This window comes from Phaenicophaeus curvirostris, chromosome 23, assembly GCF_032191515.1.
Source record: "Phaenicophaeus curvirostris isolate KB17595 chromosome 23, BPBGC_Pcur_1.0, whole genome shotgun sequence".
Lineage (NCBI taxonomy): Eukaryota > Metazoa > Chordata > Aves > Cuculiformes > Cuculidae > Phaenicophaeus > Phaenicophaeus curvirostris.
The window spans coordinates 329,260-346,999 of NC_091414.1; the positions used below are offsets into that span (position 1 = coordinate 329,260).

Below are 17,740 nucleotides of genomic sequence, written 5' to 3' on the forward strand. Positions count from 1 at the left end.
ACCACGATGCTCCTGGGATGGCTGGCCTGCCCTCCCCACCATGTTTTGGGGTGTCCTGGCTCTTGAACATGAGCAAAAATCAATATGTTTTGCAGCAGGGCTCATCTGTCTCGCTGCGAGTGGGGCTGAGCTCTTTGTCCTGGCTTCCTCCCAGTGATCGAAGCAGAAGTGCTCAAAGTGATGAGGCCGGGGAAATTAATCACCTGGATTGTTTTTCCTCCTTTTAAGTGGCTTTGTTGGTAAGGAGGGTCAGAGAGCCCACACGGGGCTTGGAGAAGGCTTTGGTGTAACTGTAAACCCTCCTAATGGGGCTTGGGGCAGTCGCCATCCTGCAGGTCGGGGATGGGGCTGTGGCTGGCAGTAACCCTATAAGGAAGGGGGAATGCAGTTCGCTTGCTTCAAGGGGTATTGGAGAGCTTTATACACCCAGATCTGCCAAGTGGATGAAATTATAGATGTGTGTGTGCACTCCCTGCCCTTCCCCAAACCTGATGCCTTTGGGTTTCCCTCATGCTGGCGGCAGAAGTCTCACTCTAAATGTGGGAGGGACACGGGATCCTGTTCTGCTAACTGACTGCCCAAGAGTCAGAAGAGAGCTGCTGCTACCGCAGGAGGCTTAATCGCCTGGTGGAAGCCAGCCTTATAAAGCAATGGTTCTGCACGGAAGCTCTTGAGTACCTGCTCCCTTTGGTTATGGCAGCATTTTGTGCTTTCTGCGTGTTGCATCATGCTGTGTCAAAGTGTTTTTAGAGCTGTATTAAGAGGTGCTCACAGCAATGGCAGCTTAAACCTTGAGCAGGGTGACCTAAATCTGATGCCTTGCTCATGTGCGGGAAACAAAGCCCAGACGTACCAGTCCCTGAAACATTTATTTTTGTTGTGTGTGCACTGATGCTCGCAGGCTGGTATCTGCGTTCATTTCAAAGTGACCCTCCTGGTAAGGTCTGCAATAAGGCATGCTTTTCCTTTTCATGCTGAAGGCGTACAGGGTGTATAAAGCATTCTTCTTCTTGGAAATGATGTGCAGATCCCCTGACTGAGGCCATCATCAACGGAAAATGTAGCCAGGCTCAAACCAGGCTGAGCAGCAGCCGCAGTTTTGCACATACCTTTGAGTTCTCCTGCTTAAAGCCTGCTTCCATAAATATACACCTGCCTGAAACTTCCCTGACTGTTAGAGTCTCCTCTCACGTTGCCATGGGGAGGGTGAGGAAAGCAGGTTGATAGTGAACAAAATAAACACACAGGGCTTTGGCTCCTTGCTTGTCCAGTGCTGCGGTTTGCAGCGTTGGCTGTAACCATCACAACTCTGTTTCCAGACTGGATAGGGTTACATTTTTTTAAGGCGGATGGCTGTAACCCCCACCCCACCTCTGCATTCCCGGCTCTGTGCGGGGCAGCCTGGCCCTGGGCTCTGCGGTGCCGCCTTCACGCCTGGGCTGGCACATTTTTAGGGCAGGTTCCCCGAGGCGGCGATAATCCCGTCCCCCCCCCGCCGCTGCCCGCAGCCCCCGCTCCTGTTGCCAAGGCTCGGGATGTGTGTTGCCACGCAGAAACCCTTCTCCCGTTGTCACCACAGCAACCGTCCCTCTGCCTTCCCTCTGCTCTGTTGCCACGGTGACAGCCGCCTGCTCCCCATCTCCCCGCGTTACCATGGCGACGAGCCTCCGCGGAGGCTGCTGTTGCCACGGCCACGCGAGCCTCTCTGTTGCTATGGCAACGGCCCCATGCCCCCTCCCCGCCCCGTTGCTTCGGCAACAGCATCCTTCTCTCCTCAAAGTACCACGGGGCAGAACCCCTCGTGGAGGGGCGGGGGGAGACACCGAGGAACAGGGAGGGGGCTGGGGCCGGGGCTGGGGTAGATCCCCCAAGGAGCAGGCTGGGGAGGGGGCCGTTTGGAGCCCCCAGGCAGGACATGGGACTGCGCAGGTGGACGGGACGGGGGATGGGATAGAACCCCCAGGGAAGAGCCTGGGGAAGGTTATAGCCACCTTCCAGTACCTGAAGAGGCTACAAGAAAGCTGGGGAGGGGCTGTCTAAAAAAGGCTTGTAGTGATAGGATGAGGGGTAATGTGTATAAACTGCAGACGGGCAGATTTAGACTGCATATAAGTGGGAATTTCTTCACGATGAGAGAGGGGAGGCCGGGCTGCCCAGAGCAGGGGGGGCTGCCCCATCCCTGGAGGGGTTCCAGGCCAGGCTGGATGAGGCTCGGGGCCCTGATGCAGCGGGAGGCGTCCCTGCCCGTGGCAGGGGGGGACTGGGTGGGCTCTGAGGTCCCTCCAGGCCGCCCCCGGCGCCGCCCCGCCCCGCCCCGCCATGGCGGCCGCGCTGCGCCGGCCCGCGCCGCTCGTGGTGATCCTGGGCGCCACCGGCACCGGCAAGTCCGCGCTGGCGCTGCAGCTCGGGCGGCGCCTCGGTGGGGAGATTGTCAGCGCCGACGCCATGCAGGTGCGGGGCCGGGAGAGCGGGGGCCGGGGGGCCGGTAACGCGGGGCCCGGGGACTCCGGAACCTCCGTGCCCGGGGACCCGGTAGCGCCGGGGCCGGTCCCCGCGGGGACGCGGCGGGCGGGGCCCGGGGCTGCCCCGGTCGGTGCCGCCGGCGAGGGGGGCTGCGGGTCGCTGGGCGCGGCGGGTCCCGCTGCGGGGGCGTCGCTGCCCTCTCCCCCGGTGCCCGGGCGGGTTCGGCGGAGCCGAGGAACCGTCCCCGGCCTCGCGCTCGGCCTCAGCCCCGGCCGCCTCGGGCAGCTGGGGAGTGTTCAGCAAAATATTTTCCTTCCTCACCGATGCTTTCAGGATTCTCTCTCTTAATGCCTGAACCTTCTATGAGAAACGCTCATTCACTGGTAAAATACTGAAAAGAAGAAAGTCGTCGGAGCAAAGGCAATAATATTTTTATTTTAAAATTCAGTGCTGAATCAGATGCCCTTCTAAAAAAGGCATAACAGCTTACAAAAGCAGTAGGTGTATATATACTAGTTTTAAACAAAGAACTGTGTAACTCCTGAAAGAATTTTTGGGTTTTTTTTGTTTTCCTGGTTATCCAGCCATGTCTGGAGACTCCCTTCAGGTTATCTCCTGATGTAAAACAGCTGTATCTTACAAGACAACTAAGCACATCAACAAATTCTCACAGCCCTGAGACAGGTCATCTCTTGACCTAAACCAGCTACATCTTGCAAGACAGATCTATACGATGAGATAATTAAACATACAAACTAGCTACAGCAAAACTTATCAAATAATTCTCACGTTTCCATCAAGTTTAATGTTTAATGTATTTATTATGCTTTCTAAAAAGGTGTTTTCTGCCAACGTGGCCTTTCGTGCTGCCCAGAGATCGCCTCTTGCTGTCCTGCAGCCACCTTTGCTGTCCTGCCCTAGGCTGCCAATGCCAGTCACTGCTTGTATCCTGGAGAGCTAAGTTTAAAAACTCCCTCTCCTGAATTTGGAGTGAGCAATCAGGAAGCTTTTGCCTTATGGAATGTGTTCCTTAAGCTCTGGGGGAAGGAGCATTTGAGGTCTGAGCTGAACTGACCAAGTCCTGTAGGGGAGGTGAGACACGGAGGCTTTGCCCCACGCTGCCTGGCTGTGGGGCAGCTGCCCAGCCGTCGTGAGCCACCAGGTATGGCTGGTGTTGTGAGCCTGTAACGTGAGGGCTGGCACATCCATCTAGCTCTTCTTGAGCCTGGGACTGCCAGCTGGCTGGTGTTCTCTGCAGACACTGTCCAGGCTGGGGTGGCCTTTAGTCAGCTGCTCTTAAGTCTCCAGGGTGAGTTACTTTGCTCTAGCATCTGCTCAGAAATGTCTCTGAGCAGAGCTTGACTAGTTCTGACCTTCCTGACACAAACAGGCCCCAAAGCATTTGTTGGGTTATTTGTGCCTGTTTGTGTGCTGTGGTTGCTGAGATTCTCAGCCCTCGTGACTCTCAGCCCAGTGTAACACAGGCTTTAATACTGGGAAGGGGGTTGTTGACTTGAGCGATGCTGCGAACACGGGGCTTCGACTGCATCCTGAGCTCTGCAGACATGGCTGGAGCCAACTGGCATGCTGCAGGCTCGCATTTCATGCGGGTGGGTGTTTTGAAGTGTGCATTTTGAAGTGTGCTCTGGTTGTTTCAGGTCCCAGTATGGGAATGCAGGCACGGGGAGGGCTCTGGCTGCAGGCGCCCAATGGCATCTGGGCTCGAGTGGCTCTTGTCCTCCTTTCCTTTTAATCTCATTCTAGCGTGACAGCGGAGTGAGAGCCCAGCAGCTCTGCTACTTTTATCCCGTAATTCAGCATTAATTCAGCATGCTTTCTGCGTGGCCTCTCGGGGCAGCGAGGCGGGGAGCCCAGCCTCTCCTCGCCCCAGCTGCCTGAAGGCACAGCCTCAAGCCACCCGCCTGCACACCTCCCCCACTGCGCTCCACTAACCCCCATGCCCTGCTTCGGCAGCCGCAGACAGCCAACTGGGTCTGTTTTCTTCCTGGCTTTGTTCCCGTGGAATATTGTCTCCCCTCTGCGTATCCCTCTGCCATGCAGAGCTGGCTCCGGTGTCCTTGTGGAAGAGTGGCTGTGTTTTAAAAATCCCATTGATCATTCTTGACTGACAGCTGCCAGCAACAGCATCACCTTCAGCCCCCTCTGTCCATTCATCGTGCGGGCTTCGCGGAGCTCTGACAAATGCTGGCAGTGTTTCAGACATCTGCTGGGGCTGGAGCCAGGCTTGGGAAGAGGCTGGGAGCCTCTAGCCCACCTGCCCTTGCACACAGGCACATCGCACTCTCCATTGCGCTGTGTGCTGTGGTAAATTTACAGAGTTAGTGCTGCCTGCATGGAGCTCAGGAGCTTTGGTTAATCTGATGGCCTCTTAATCTTTCTTTTTGTCCTTTCTGTTCTCGTTTGTCATCCCATTGAGTTTCCTTTAGGAGTAAGTAATTCCCTGGGAAGGCCAGGTGGTGCATCCAGTCCCTTTTCTTCATTCCTAATGGAGCAGTGTGTGCGAAGCAGTCCTGGTGCCAGCTTGCTTCCTGGAGGGCCCTATCCGCCCCTGATCCCATTCTCCCATCTGTATTTCTTATGTTGAAGTCGCAATGCAGTCCTCCCCCAAACGCTGTTGTGGCACACTGGCTATGTTGGTCAGCGTGTCAAGCCAGGACATCCTAAGTGCCCTTCCTGACATCCTTCTCACGGCAGTGATCAGAGAGGGGAGTGAATTGTGCTCTCCTTGCACCCTGGTTTGGTTTGGGTCCTTCGTGCCCATCTCTGGGACAGAGTTTGGGATTGTGCATACACTGGTGGCAGAGCGAGGGTTTGAGAGAGCCCATCCATCCTGGCCCATGGGCTGAGGATCCTCACGGGCACCGTTTCCCGAGGACAGCCAATGTTTGTGTCTCCTGCCTTGGTTTCCCCGTTCATTAAAAGGGGAGATGGCGCTGACCTTCCAGCACAGTGGGGTGAGACGTGGGGCTGAGTGGCTGCTTTCAGTGCAGGGGTGGGAGAACTCTCTCAAGGCTGAGCACCTTCAGTCCTCTGTGTGTCCCTGCTGTCTTGTATCCGCTGTCTCGAGGACTGCAGCTCCAGGCTGCTGCTAATCTGTTTTGGGGCCTTAGAAAGCGACAAAGGCTGATCTGAGTCGCTTGCTGAAAATAGAAATGGGCATTGGGAGGACGTCTGGGTGCGAGGCCCTGCTGACAGCTGATGGAAACCTTCTCCAGCTCCACTGTGTGTGTGTAAAAGGCTGCCTTTGTTTCCTGCCAGCCCACACAGACACCACATTCCTCCTCTTCTTGTTGCCAGATATTCGGGGAGGCTCTTGGTGTTTAATCTCTGGAAGAACCTTGGGGGATTGGAGCCTGAACTGTAAATCCCAGCTTTGCCTGTGCAGGGCTCTGGGAGCTTCTGGCTGCCTCTGAGCCTTCCCATCAGCGTCTGTACTGACTGTGATTTCAGGCAGATGAGTGGGAGTTGGAGGGCTGGACTGGCCCTTGCGGGAGGAGAGAAAGCACTGAGTCAGAGCTTACCCAATTCAAAGGGTTTAGGTGCTGATTGAGATCTGTGTCAAGTGGTGCTGCGCAGCCCAAGGCCAGGAGGATCAGTAGGCTGCAGCCCACCATGGGGCATGCTGGCAGCGAGCTGCCTCTTGGGCCTCTTCTGGAGCCATCTGGGGTTCTGCAGGGCAGAAAGGAAGAGCATTTAGTTGCCCTCCTGCTCCACTGAGGGACCTGGAGCAGGGTCTGGCCCTCACCCTGGAAGCAGCAAACGCAAGAGTTAAGTGTGATGGGGAGTGTCTGTTGAGCTGCAGCCCCAGCAGCTCGCATGACTGCTCTGGGCAGGATCGGGCTTCCCTGCTCCACTAACCTCGGGTCAGCCCTTGCTGCCGCTCCATGCCTTCTGCCCGTGGGTCACCTCTGTGTCACCTTGTCCTTCTCTCTGGGACCAGAGGAGGTCGTGGGTGGAGGCTGTGCTGCAGCTGGAGGCTTGGCAGCTTCTCAGAGGAGATTAAAGGGAAATTTGTTTCTGGAAGTCTGGCCCTCTGGCTGTGGTGATTTCTGGGTGATGGCAAAGGAAATGAGTACAGCCGTTTTCAGTCTCTTCTCCCATCAGGCCAGTTTATCCCAAGCTTGGGAGGCTGCTCCAAGTGGGGAGGTGCTGAGAGCTAAACACGTCCTCCCCGCGACCGCAGCACGAAGTGGAGCCCTGGCCACTCCCTGGCATGAAGGGTGCTTGGACCCTGGCATGGGCTGGACAGAAAGGCTTTATGTGCCCCACTGCTGCCATGCGCCTGCTGCCAGCATCCTCAGGGTGCAGGTCCCGTCTCTGACCCCTGCAGAGTCTCACAGCACCCACAGGCACTGCCCTGGGCATGGGGGCACCCCACACCGAGGCGGGCTGTGTTTGGATGCTGTGGGGAGCAGGGCAAGGAGCCTTCCTCCCTTCTCCTAGGTGGAAGATGCTCTCATCTGAAAGGGCTCTGCTGAGGGACCCAGCCAGGCCCACTGGGGGATGGGACATGGCTCTGGTACTTGCGCCGCCTGGGTCTGCAAGCTGGGCTGTGGCTGTTGCTTTGTGCAGCCTGGAGGGTGGATTTGGGCTGTGGTTCAGATGCATGCTGCTGGGATCGTGTGTTGCCTTGGCTTTTTACCAAGAATGCTCCCAAGGGGCTGGTTTGGGTGGCTCTTCTTTCTGTTTTGCTTTTGCTATCTAGCTGAAGACCAGCATCTCTCCAAGGCTGTGTATCCCAAACTTGAGATGGAAGATGTACCTCGAAGCAGTGAGATGCTGCTGGTTGTGCTCACCAATGTCTCTTGGTACTGTGGTGCAGGACAGTGCCTCTCTTTCCTGTGTGTTATTCTCCTCTCTGTTCCTGACCAGCTCAGTGAGAGCAGGAAGCAGGCGGAACGCCAGGTGTTCAAGCTGTGCACGAGACAAAAACGTTTGTGCGTGTTTAGGAGGCTCCACGAAGCTGCATGTTGCATCTGGAGAGATGCTTGTGTGTTATGAGAAGCGGTGCTGTGCCAGAGACAGGTGTTTGAAGAGAGGCACGCCTGAGCTTTTAGCTGCAAGGGCAGCAGATGAGGAGCTTGCACCTTGGAGGCTGTGACCTTTGGTTTTTTGGAGCTCTATGCTTCGAAGCCAGGCTTGGTTGGTTATGCTGACCGGGCTCTGACACTGCTCTTTGATCCCATCTGTCCTGAACTGCAGGGTTATATCAGACCAGGAAAGCAGTTGTGAGCAGTTGGACTCATGGTTTGTCTCCTGTGGGCAGGAACAAACACCAAAGAGGCAGCTTGGCTCTGGCAGGAGCAGGCATTGGCAAGATCTCTGCTGTCTTGTCTGAACAAGGCATGCGTGGGCAGTGGCTGTGTGTGGGAAAGGACTGGTGGGGGTTTCATGGGATGCAGAGGTGAATGATGGATTAGTCTCTTCTCCAGGTGTACAAGGGCTTGGACATCATCACAAACAAGGTTTCTCCCCAGGAGCAACGTCTGTGCAGGCACCACATGATCAGCTTTGTGGATCCCCTGGTCTCTAACTACACAGTGGTGGACTTCAGAGACAAAGCCGTGGCTCTGATATCCTTTCAGACTACAGCCTGCCTGGCTGGGCAGATATGAACTTCCCCACTTTGCAGCCAGGCCTGCAAGAGAGATCAGTGTCTGCATTAGCCTTGGACTCCCCATGTTGCGGTGGACTCTGTTTTTTCAGAGGGTGCTGCTGGCAAGGGGTGCTTGGAGCTTCATTTTCCCAGCCTCACCTCAGAGCTGGTTGCAGAAAGTCGCTGTGGTGGTGCTGAGGTGGGTATTGCCCTACCTGGCAGCCCCTGGGTGTCCCTGAGTTTGGTGGTAGCTGGCAGGGGTAGCAGAAGGTAGTAGGAGGGACACCTGTAACCGTGACCTGCAGCCTCAGTAGTTCCTTAGGGGTGGGAGAGGAGTCTGGGTGCTCTCCACAGTTCTCCCTCGCTGCCGAGCATCTCTGCTTACGCTCCCTGACTGTCACACATTGAAGATATCTTTGCCCGAGACAAGATCCCAATTGTTGTGGGAGGAACCAACTACTATATTGAGTCCCTGCTCTGGAAGGTCCTTGTCGACACCAAGGTATGGTTTGGGGCTGCATATCCCCCTGGGAAAGGGTGAGCCTCATGTTCAGAGCAGGCTTCCTGCAAGTGGACGTGGTGTTCCCTATGCTAGAGTGGGTCAAAGAGAACCCAAAACCTCTCGTTCAGCCCTGGGTCAGGGGTTCATCTTGCTTGTGCTGGCCTGCATGTGGATGGCTTGATTCAAGGCTGCCTTGTTCCCTGCAGGAGAAGGCTGGCAAGGCCCCTGGCCCAGTCACTGACAGGAAAGTGGAGCTGGAACAGCTGGACGGTGTTGAGCTCCATCGCCGCCTGAGCCAGGTGGACCCAGAGATGGCAGCCAAGTTGCACCCCCATGACAAGCGCAAAGTGGCCAGGTGAGCTTGGTGTGCCAGGGACAGGGGCTGCCAGGGCTAGCACTCCTTCCTGAGGAAATCATGAGCCTGGGAACACGGCAAGATGGGCTCTCCCACCCCAGGTGGGTGCTTGTAGCCTCTTAGCAAGGTGCCTGGGGACCATGGAGCACTGGTGTTAGGAGCTCTCTGGAATGTGAGATGTTTGGCCATGCGCCCTCCAGACTGAACTGCCTTTGGGGTCCAGGACAGCATGGTGTTCCTGCTGTGGTGCCCCAACAGCAGGGTTTATCTGGAGCTATTTAAAGAGTGAGCTGCCGTGCTGGCTCAGTAACATACCTGTGCTCTGTGGGAAAAGCATGGTAGCAAGACCAGACTTGCCGCTTTGGCAGGCCTGTCCCAGCTGAGCCCTGGCCCGGGGGAGCAGAATGCCGCCCACCCCATTCGCACGGTGCAGGGGGATGGAGGGTTGGGCAGCCTGCGTAGCTTCTTCCACCCGGGCTGGGCTGGGCTGAGTTGGGGTGACGCTTCGCATCCTTCTCTGGCATCAGCAAGGCTGGCCCCTTCCCTGCAGCCGTTCCTGGCTGGAAAGGGCAGGGCTGGAGCCAGAACCCCATCCCCTGTAGGGCTTGTCTCTGCTCCAGGCAGGAGTGGGTGGCTGTGCTCTGGGCTCCCTAGTTGCCATCGCTGGGCTCTGCGCTGCACCCCCAGGACCTGGGTGTGCTTAGGATGCTGGGCATGGGATGAGGCAGAAACCTGCCCTCCCCCAACATGAGAGGATTGGATTGCAGGAGTGTCTGTGGTTCCCTTTGCTGGAGTCCCCAAGGCTGCTGGGGAAATGGAAATGCTCCTCCTCGCCCAGCCTCTGAGCTCTGTCTGTCTCTGCTTACAGGAGCCTCCAAGTGTTTGAAGAGACCGGGATCCCTCACAGTGAAATCTTACACCAGCAGCAGGAAGAAGAAGGTGGAGGACCCTTGGGGGGGCCCCTGAAGTACCCACATTCCTGCATCCTGTGGCTCCATGCAGACCAGGCAGGTGAGACTGGGCTTTGCACAGCTCCTGGCTGGCTGAGCACAGTGATGCAGAGTTAGGGCTGACTCCCTGCTCCTTCCCCAGCCTCCTTCCTTAACAAGGCTGCAGTTCCTTTGGCATCAGTGGGCATCACAGAGGACTTGCTCCCTTTGCCTGCTGGGCTTTCCCTTCCTTGGGTGGCTCGGGAGGCTGGCAGTGCCACAGCGTGTCCTAGTGTGTTGTCCAGTTGTGGGTCTCCTGAAGGCACAGCTCCGAGTGGCTGAGTGTGTCCTGCTCTCCTCCTCCCAGCTCTTGACCAGCGGCTGGAGAAGCGGGTGGATGATATGCTGGCTGCAGGACTGCTGGAGGAGCTGCGGGACTTCCACCAGCGCTACAACAGAGAGAAGGTGGCCGAGAACAGGTGGGTGAGAAGCCAGCTCACTTTCTGCTCCCAGTCCTTCCTACCAGACTCATGTAGGGCTCTGATGTATCCCTGCTCCCAGCTCTCTCCTGGCACCACCTGTTCCGGCCAGCAGATGGGATGGGTGCCTACCTCTGCAGAGAGGTCTGTAGCAGCCGGATCCTCCAGCACTCCCTGCCCTTCTCTGCCAGAGCCAGCAGAGCAGGGCTGGTCACACAGTAGAGTCTCTGTGGGCCTCAACATTGAATTGATTTTGCCTGGGCTGTACCTGCCAAGTGGGGACGTTTCCCCTCAGTAAAAACTACTCGGTGCTGCCTGAACATTCTCCCAGCAAAGCTGACGTGAGCTGTCGCTGAGGACACCACCCCAGCTGTTATGAGGAAGGTTGAGGTCTCCCACTGTTCTGAAGGAGACCATCTTAACCCCTGCCTCTTGCCTTGTTCCCCAGGCAGGATTACCAGCACGGCATCTTCCAGTCTATTGGCTTCAAGGAGTTCCACGAGTACCTCATCAGTGAGGGGAATTGCTCACCTGAGACCAGTGCCCTGCTGCTGGAAAAAGGTGGGAGGAGCACCCTGTGTGCCCTACGTCTCTCAGCCCCACGCAGCTCTAGGGGACACTTCCTGATGGTCTGAACCAAGCTCAGAGCTAGGGCAGATCTTGTTGGAATTGAGCTGCACCTTTCTCTGTGCATTTTCTGCTTCTGCCAGCCCAAGGGGGCAGGGACTCCTTTTTCCATGCTTGGAGAGTATCTCTGAGCGCATCCAGAGCAATTCCTCCCTCCCTTCCCCTAGGCCCTGTTGCAAGATGTGACTTGTGATCTGGAACTGGTCTGCTGGTGGCTTGGGTGATGGGATCCTAGCTAGGATGTAAATGCTATGGGGAACAGGGCTAGGAAGAAGGAATGAAACAGAATTCAGTGTGTGGTTCAGAAGCAGAGTGGGGGAAAGGGATCTGGGGATCTAGCAGATCACAGCATGAGGCAATAATGACACACTCTTCAGCGTATGCCTGCACCGATGTGCTGCTGTTAGAGGAGAGAGCTGCTCTGTTCCTCGGCACAGTGGAGATCCCAGGTGGAATTGGTCTTTATCAAGGAAGGTTCAGTGCGAAGCAGAGGTGGAGGCTGGGGAAACCACAGAAATTATAAGAGGGTTGAAAACAAGTCTAGTGCATTAGGGGCTTGTTGTGTCTGCCAAGGAGACAATAGGATAAGTCTGGTACTAAATATTGACAGGCTGTACAGTGGTAAACTGTCCTCTGGGGCCACCATGGGTAGGACAAGGAGTTCTGGGCTCTGTTTGTACAGAGAAACATTCATTGAGATGTTATGAGAGCAGTGCAGCCTCTGGACAGATTGTCAGGCCCTCTCTGTGCAGTGAAAAAATTCAAGGGCACTTGGAGCACCCTGCCCAGCCCTTCTGCGCTGTTGCTGCCCCTACACTGTCTGGCAGGGCATGGCTGCTTTGCTGTGGTGACTATTTCTCAGTGATGACTCAGAGACCTCTGACTGACAGTAGAAATACTCCTTCAGTGTGCCTGGTACTAACTTTTCTCTTGTGTGATTTGCCCTCACTGTAGCTGACAGCCTCTTTTCACTCTGGCCTGAGTTCGGGTTGTGGTGTTGCGCTGACCTTTGGGTTTTTTAATCCCTTTGTTTCAAAGGGATCCAGGCCCTGAAACAAGTGACCAAGAGATATGCCCGGAGACAGAACAAATGGGTCCGAAACCGCTTCCTGAAACGTAAGTCCTCTATTCCTACCCTGCCTTGCCATCCTTGCTCTCACGTCTCTTCTCATCTCTCCTCGGCACATCCCCTGCTCCCAGCTCAGGAGAAGAGAGTAGTGGCTGCTTTGCTTTGGAGTAGCAGTGTTGGGGTGGATGCAAGTCTGGCCGAGGTCAGGTGATCCTGCCTGGATTCCTTCTGCTGTCCCGGGCTGCCCTGGCTCAGCAGGTGTCTGCTGCCAGCTTCTAGGAGCGACAGGCACTCAGTGTCCCAATTCACCTACGAGGCTCTGCCCCAGTTCCTTCCCACGCATTTGGGTTGCAGAGCAGCTGCTCGGCTCTTCTGACACAGTCCACCCAGCACTGTCCATGTTTATCTTGCCCACAGCCTCCCTGCCCTGACTCTCGATGAGGCAGCTCCTTGTCAGTGCTCCCCCTGCACCCTGGGCTGTCTGTCAAGGGAAGATCTTCCCCTGCCAACAGAAGTACCCCCAGGATGGCTAATGCTTCTATGGAACAAAGCAAGCAAAGGCTCAGTCCTGTGCTGGGCAGCAGTAGGGGACGATAGCCACAGTGTCCCTGCAGCCTGTCCCTCCAGTGGCTCCCAAGGGGCTTGGGGAGGGGGTGCCCAACACAACCCCTCTCCCCTTGCACCCACACAGGGCAGATAGCCTAGTTGACAGCTGCCCTCCAGATTAGGAGCAAAAGCCCATTGGCTCTCTCAGCCTGGTCCATGCTCACCACAGTGGCAGGGAGCCAGCAGGACTTCCCTGTTCCAGCCCCAGCCTTGGAGCAGGGCCAGCAGTGGCAGCTGGGAGCCGGGCACTTGTTGAAAGGTGCTTGGTAGGGGCAAAACAACAATAGAAAAAAAAGGCAGGGAGAAACTCGAATCAAAAGACAGGCTTTGAACGAGGTGCAAGAGCGTTCCTGGAGCCATGTGCTCAGTGGCTGAGGCTCACCTTTCTGGTGGCAGGTGTCCTTCAGACCAGCCCTGTCGGGAGCTTGTTTGTGGTTATAGCAATAAAAACCAGCACCTGCTGGTGGCTGGCACGCGGCAGCCTTTGATGGCTTTGTCCGAGTGGGGCTGTGTGCCCCGTGTCTGCAGGCAGGTGAGCTGTGGCAGGACAGTGACACTTCCTGAGGGAGTGGGTGCTCTCTTATGGCAGCTGGGCTGTAGTGAGTAGTGTTTGCTGTTACAATGGACTGTCAGCGTGCTTGGACTTCATAATGCTGTCCCAAAGGCAGACAATGAAAGTGCTTGCTTGAGGCCTTAAGTGTTCTTGCTGTTTGCTGAGGTTTCTACTTTTGGCTCTGGAAAGGCTGGTGCCATTTGCTTCTGGGTGCTGAGGGACATCTAGATAGGAAAGAACAGATCCCCTGGTGACTGCACAGAACCCATGGCTGCTAGGGTGCAGGGGGGTCATGGTGGTGACCTGCCTTTCCATGTCTCTGTAGGTCCTGGGCCCAACGTGCCCCCCGTGTATGGCTTGGAGGTGTCTGATCTCTTGCGGTGGGAGGAGGATGTGCTGAAGCCAGCTCTGGAGATTGTGGAGAGCTTCATCCAGGTACTGAGTAACACAAGCCGTGACTGAGAAGCCAACTTCTCAGCCATCTCCAGGCCCTGTAACATGGCCCTTAGTCCCTCCCATGAGCAGGGCTGCCTGCATATATGTCCAGCCTTGAGCTTTCCTCGCAGTGGCAGAGGATTGTGGTCTAAGCTGAAAACTTCTCCAGCTGCCCCGTACTCTTCTTGTCTGGCATGGTAAAACTGCAGCTTCTGCCCTGCTAACCTTAACATCTATGTACAGCAAGTCCACATCCCGAACTCTACCAAAGTGAATGCAGCCAAGCAGATTTTCACTGCAGAAAACAGTTTGAGGCATTATTTAATCTACAGGGTCGTGAGCCCCCAGCAAAGCCTGTGAGGATGGAGTACGATGTAAACGAGAACAAGCGGAGTCATCGCATGTGTGAGCTCTGCAACCGACTGATCATCGGGGACAGGGAGTGGGCAGGTAGGATCTGGCAAGGAGTGGGGAGAGCGCCTGGGAGGGGACACACGAGCACAGTTACGTAGGGGGAAGGAGCGAGGCAGTTCTTTGGAGCAGAGCAGCTTTCTTGTCTGTCTCTGCTTGGCTGGATGACCCTCGGCACATGGTCTTGGGCTTTCTAGGGTTGTTTACAGCGCATGTATGAAAGCAGCCATTTGCAAGCCCGGAGGGGGTGCAGGAGCCGTGCCACAGCAGCCATCTGCCAGGCTTCCCCCCCTCCCCAGCAGCCAGTAAACACTGCTGCGCTCTGCTGTCACGCCAGGCGTGGGGATCGATACGCAGCATCAGACCTCAGAGCTGTCTGCCTTTAGTCAGGGCTCCAGTCTTTTGCAGCACTTCAGATACTTTGTCAAGAAGCACAGAACAAATTTGTTTCTTCTAAAATTTTGCTGTGTAAAATGAAAGTTTCTTAACGTTTTTAATAGCTCAGTTTTGCTCCAACATCTCCTATTTGTCTGTTTGTTTTCTTTTTTTAAAAAAAAAAAGTGTTCCTAGCTGTAATAGAAAGGGATTTTCTATTTTCAATAGACTTTAAAAGAGCTCAGCTGGATTAACTCAGTGAATTTATCTGTGCTGTGAGGCTCATGCTGAGAATCAGAAGCAAAAAGTAGTGGAGAAACTTAACGGCAGAAATGGAACTGGTAGGTCTCCATGTGTTACCCACATGCAGTATATGCAGACACAATGCAAAGATAAATTCCCACATCATCGGGTATGAAAGAGTTGCTTATTCCTATCAAGCCAGGGAACTGCTGAAAGCAAAGATGGAAATTGGCTCGGGATAGGAAGCTCATTGTGGTGAGATGAGTTTGTAAGTGTAATTGTTACTTTAGCCAGTCTCAGCTTGGAGGTACTTTGAAAGAGCTGTTACTTCTCCATAACAAGAGGACTCTGAAAGCTGTCAGGGTCTGAGCCATCTTTACAGGTCCAGCAAGTTTTGTGACTGAGTGGGAGCTCCTCAAGATCACAGAATCATGGAATATTTTGGTGGGTTGGTAAGGACCTCAAAGGCCATCCAGTTCCAGCCCCTGCTATGGGCAGGGACACCTCCCACAAGATCTGGTTGCTCCAAGCCCCATCCTTGAACACCTCCAGGGATGGGGCAGCCACTACTCCTCCGGGCAGCCTGGGCCAGGGCCTTCCCACTCTCACAGCAAAACATTTCTGCCTAAGATCTCATCTCAATCTCACTTCTTTCAGCTTAAAACCTCTACACCTTGTTCTACCACTGCAGTCTCTGACAGAGATGCCTCAAGCACTGCAGCTGCAGTGACGTGTCCTCTAAGGACGTCATCCCAAGCTCTGACAGATGATGACAATACCTTTCTCCACCATGACCAGCTGTTGTTCTCAGCACCCAGCTGAATTTGGCTCATATCCCTAGATGGTGGGAGAAAAATGGTCCAAAGCCTGGGTGTTACTTGTAACTGCAAAATGTAAAAGCTGAAAGGGAAGTGAAAGCGGTAGTGGGAGCTGGGTTGATCTGCAATGCGCTCTGTTTCCTTCAGTCAGGTTACAGATAAATTGTGGGAGCTGCTTCCCAGTACCCCGCTGGCTCTGGAAGATTTTTAGATATCATCCAATTTAACGATTTCTATGGACTTAAGAGAGCACAGCTCCCCAGACAGCAGCAGGAACCAGTGCTGCTTCTGGCCACTCTGTACTTTGGTGTTGCTTTGCGACAAATTGTAGGAGGTGAGGCTTTCTTTCAAGCTGAGGGTGACCCTGAAGCATTGTGATAAAGCAGCAGCTTTGCGTGTAATTTCATCCTTTGGCAGAAAAGGATTGCTGGAAAACACCTGAGGGCCTTGATTCAGTGAGCAGTTCCCTCGTTTAATTAAGGCCCTGCTTGAAAAGTTTGCTGCATTAATTGCTGCTCTGATCTCTTGGAAAGAGCAAAACCACCCTGCCAAGACAGTACATTGGTCTGGTTAGACAAAGCGGCTGCTGCTTAGATAATACCACTGATATGTGAGGTTTTACTCTCCTTAACTACGTGTTTCCAAATGGAAATACAGCTCCTGCTGCCCCATTGTGTCAGTACAAGTTTGATCCCTGGGATTACGCCTCTGCTCCCATCCAGCTCCTGCTGAAGTGCTCTTGTAGCTGGGAGCCTTGCCCTGGAGTTATGCAAAAGCATGATTGTGCTCCAGGCTTCATCCCCATCCACGCTGGAGATGTACAGGATATCCCCAGTGCTGTGGTGTGGCATCTAGGCTTACAAATGATCCTGGCAGTGTTCCGTGGGGTGGCGAGTATTGCCCAACCTTGCCTGCATCCTGCAACATGCTGCCTCTTGGGTAACACTTTCCTTTCTCCCTTCCTCCTGGCATTGTGTCTTGTTCGGGAGCAGACTTGCTGAGAGAGTTGAATCCTGACAATCTGGAGTCTTCTGTATATCCAGAGCTAGTTTTTTTCCCCTCCCAGTCCTTCCTGTATTCAGGAGAAGGCTTGGAAGGATTAACCCCCTCTGGGCTCTGATAATTTGGCCTGTAGGCGTCCTGAGAAGTGTCCAGGGCACAGCTTGGGACTTCACTTTTCTGTGGGAATGGATTGTGTGGGAGGATGGGAAGGGAGGGTGTTCTGCACTGTGTGGGGAGGGGAGCATGTTGAGTGTTTCCTTCTCGAAGTTCCCCAGAGTTTAATGCTCTGCTTGCCTCTTCCTCCAGCTCACACGCGATCCAAGTCCCACCTGCACCATCTGAAGAAGAGGAGGAAGCTGGAGGCTGCCAGCCGTGCTGCAGAGACTGAAGGGGACAGTGGGGATGCAGGAAAGACCCTGGGAGAGGAGAGCAGCTTGCCTTTGCCGTAGGCCTGCATAGCATCTGGGGAAGGGGAGCAGCGACACTGCCACCTGCACGGCAAGGAAGTGACGTAGTCCTGGGTGGCCTTGAGCTGAACAAGCAGAGTCATTTTTTTCAGGATGAGGCAGGTGTGTCAGTGACAGCCGAAGGCCATCGGCTGCATCGGCTTCTCTTCATGTGGCCTCATTGCGCCATGTTGCCATGCTTCCCCAGCCCTGACTGGAAAGGGCTGGGCCCCGGGGCCAGGCTGCTGGGAGCATCCTCCCATGCCAGGCATTAATTCCCGCAAGAAATGCAGTGTTAGCCTTGGAATGGTTGAGTGGATCCTGCTGGTGTGCGAACATGTCATTCTCAGAGACAGAAATACCCTGCACTCCTCCGGCTTGGCCGGGAGCACAGCTCCGGAGCCAAGGGAGATCTCGTTGCCTTTATTGTGGAGAGGATATTTTTTTCTTTTATATGGAAATAAAGTTGTAGGATTATTGTGGGTTCCCCTCCCTGTTCACAAATGCCGTTTTCTTGCTCTCTGTTCCCACGTGGCCCAGATTCCCTCTCTGGGCAGAGAGCAGGACGTCCAGGCCTGATTCTTTCTTCCAGTCACCTTTCCTGCAGCTCCTGTAGGAGCTGAACAGATGTCAGCAGAGCGGTGGAGGCCGATCCCTGTGCCTGTAGCAGGTGCAGGAGGAGCTGGCACCTGTTAAACAGGAACTTGGAAGTGATCTCATCCAGTTTGCAACAGATGAGTCTGTCCTAGTTAAAGCTGAATTCCCGGGGGTTTACACTTGCGGTTTGGCAGTGAGAACCAGCTCCACATT

At 54.9% G+C, this 17,740-nt stretch overlaps 1 protein-coding gene across 2 annotated transcripts; it reads left to right on the forward strand.

Moving 5' to 3' along the window:
* The first annotated feature begins 2,315 nt into the window (after positions 1-2,315).
* On the forward strand, positions 2,316-17,434 carry TRIT1 (tRNA isopentenyltransferase 1). Of its 2 annotated transcripts, XM_069875033.1 has the most exons (11): positions 2,316-2,451; positions 7,917-8,057; positions 8,484-8,582; positions 8,789-8,937; positions 9,806-9,948; positions 10,234-10,345; positions 10,794-10,906; positions 12,011-12,088; positions 13,526-13,635; positions 13,968-14,085; positions 16,791-17,434. In XM_069875033.1, exons 1-11 carry the CDS (start codon positions 2,320-2,322, stop codon positions 16,931-16,933), a joined length of 1,338 nt encoding a protein of 445 aa, XP_069731134.1. In that variant the 5' UTR covers positions 2,316-2,319; the 3' UTR covers positions 16,934-17,434. The 2 variants fall into 2 exon arrangements, with proteins under 2 accessions (XP_069731134.1, XP_069731135.1); XM_069875034.1 differs by lacking the exon at positions 13,968-14,085.
* Positions 17,435-17,740: the final 306 nt, after the last annotated feature.

Coding starts and splice junctions, on each gene's coding strand:
- TRIT1 (XM_069875033.1), top strand. CDS start 2,320: ATGGCGGCCGCGCTGCGCCGGCCCGCGCCGCTCGTGGTGATCCTGGGC. Junction 2,452..7,916: donor TCAGCGCCGACGCCATGCAG/GTGCGGGGCCGG, acceptor TCTCTTCTCCAG/GTGTACAAGGGCTTGGACAT. Junction 10,346..10,793: donor GAGAAGGTGGCCGAGAACAG/GTGGGTGAGAAG, acceptor CTTGTTCCCCAG/GCAGGATTACCAGCACGGCA.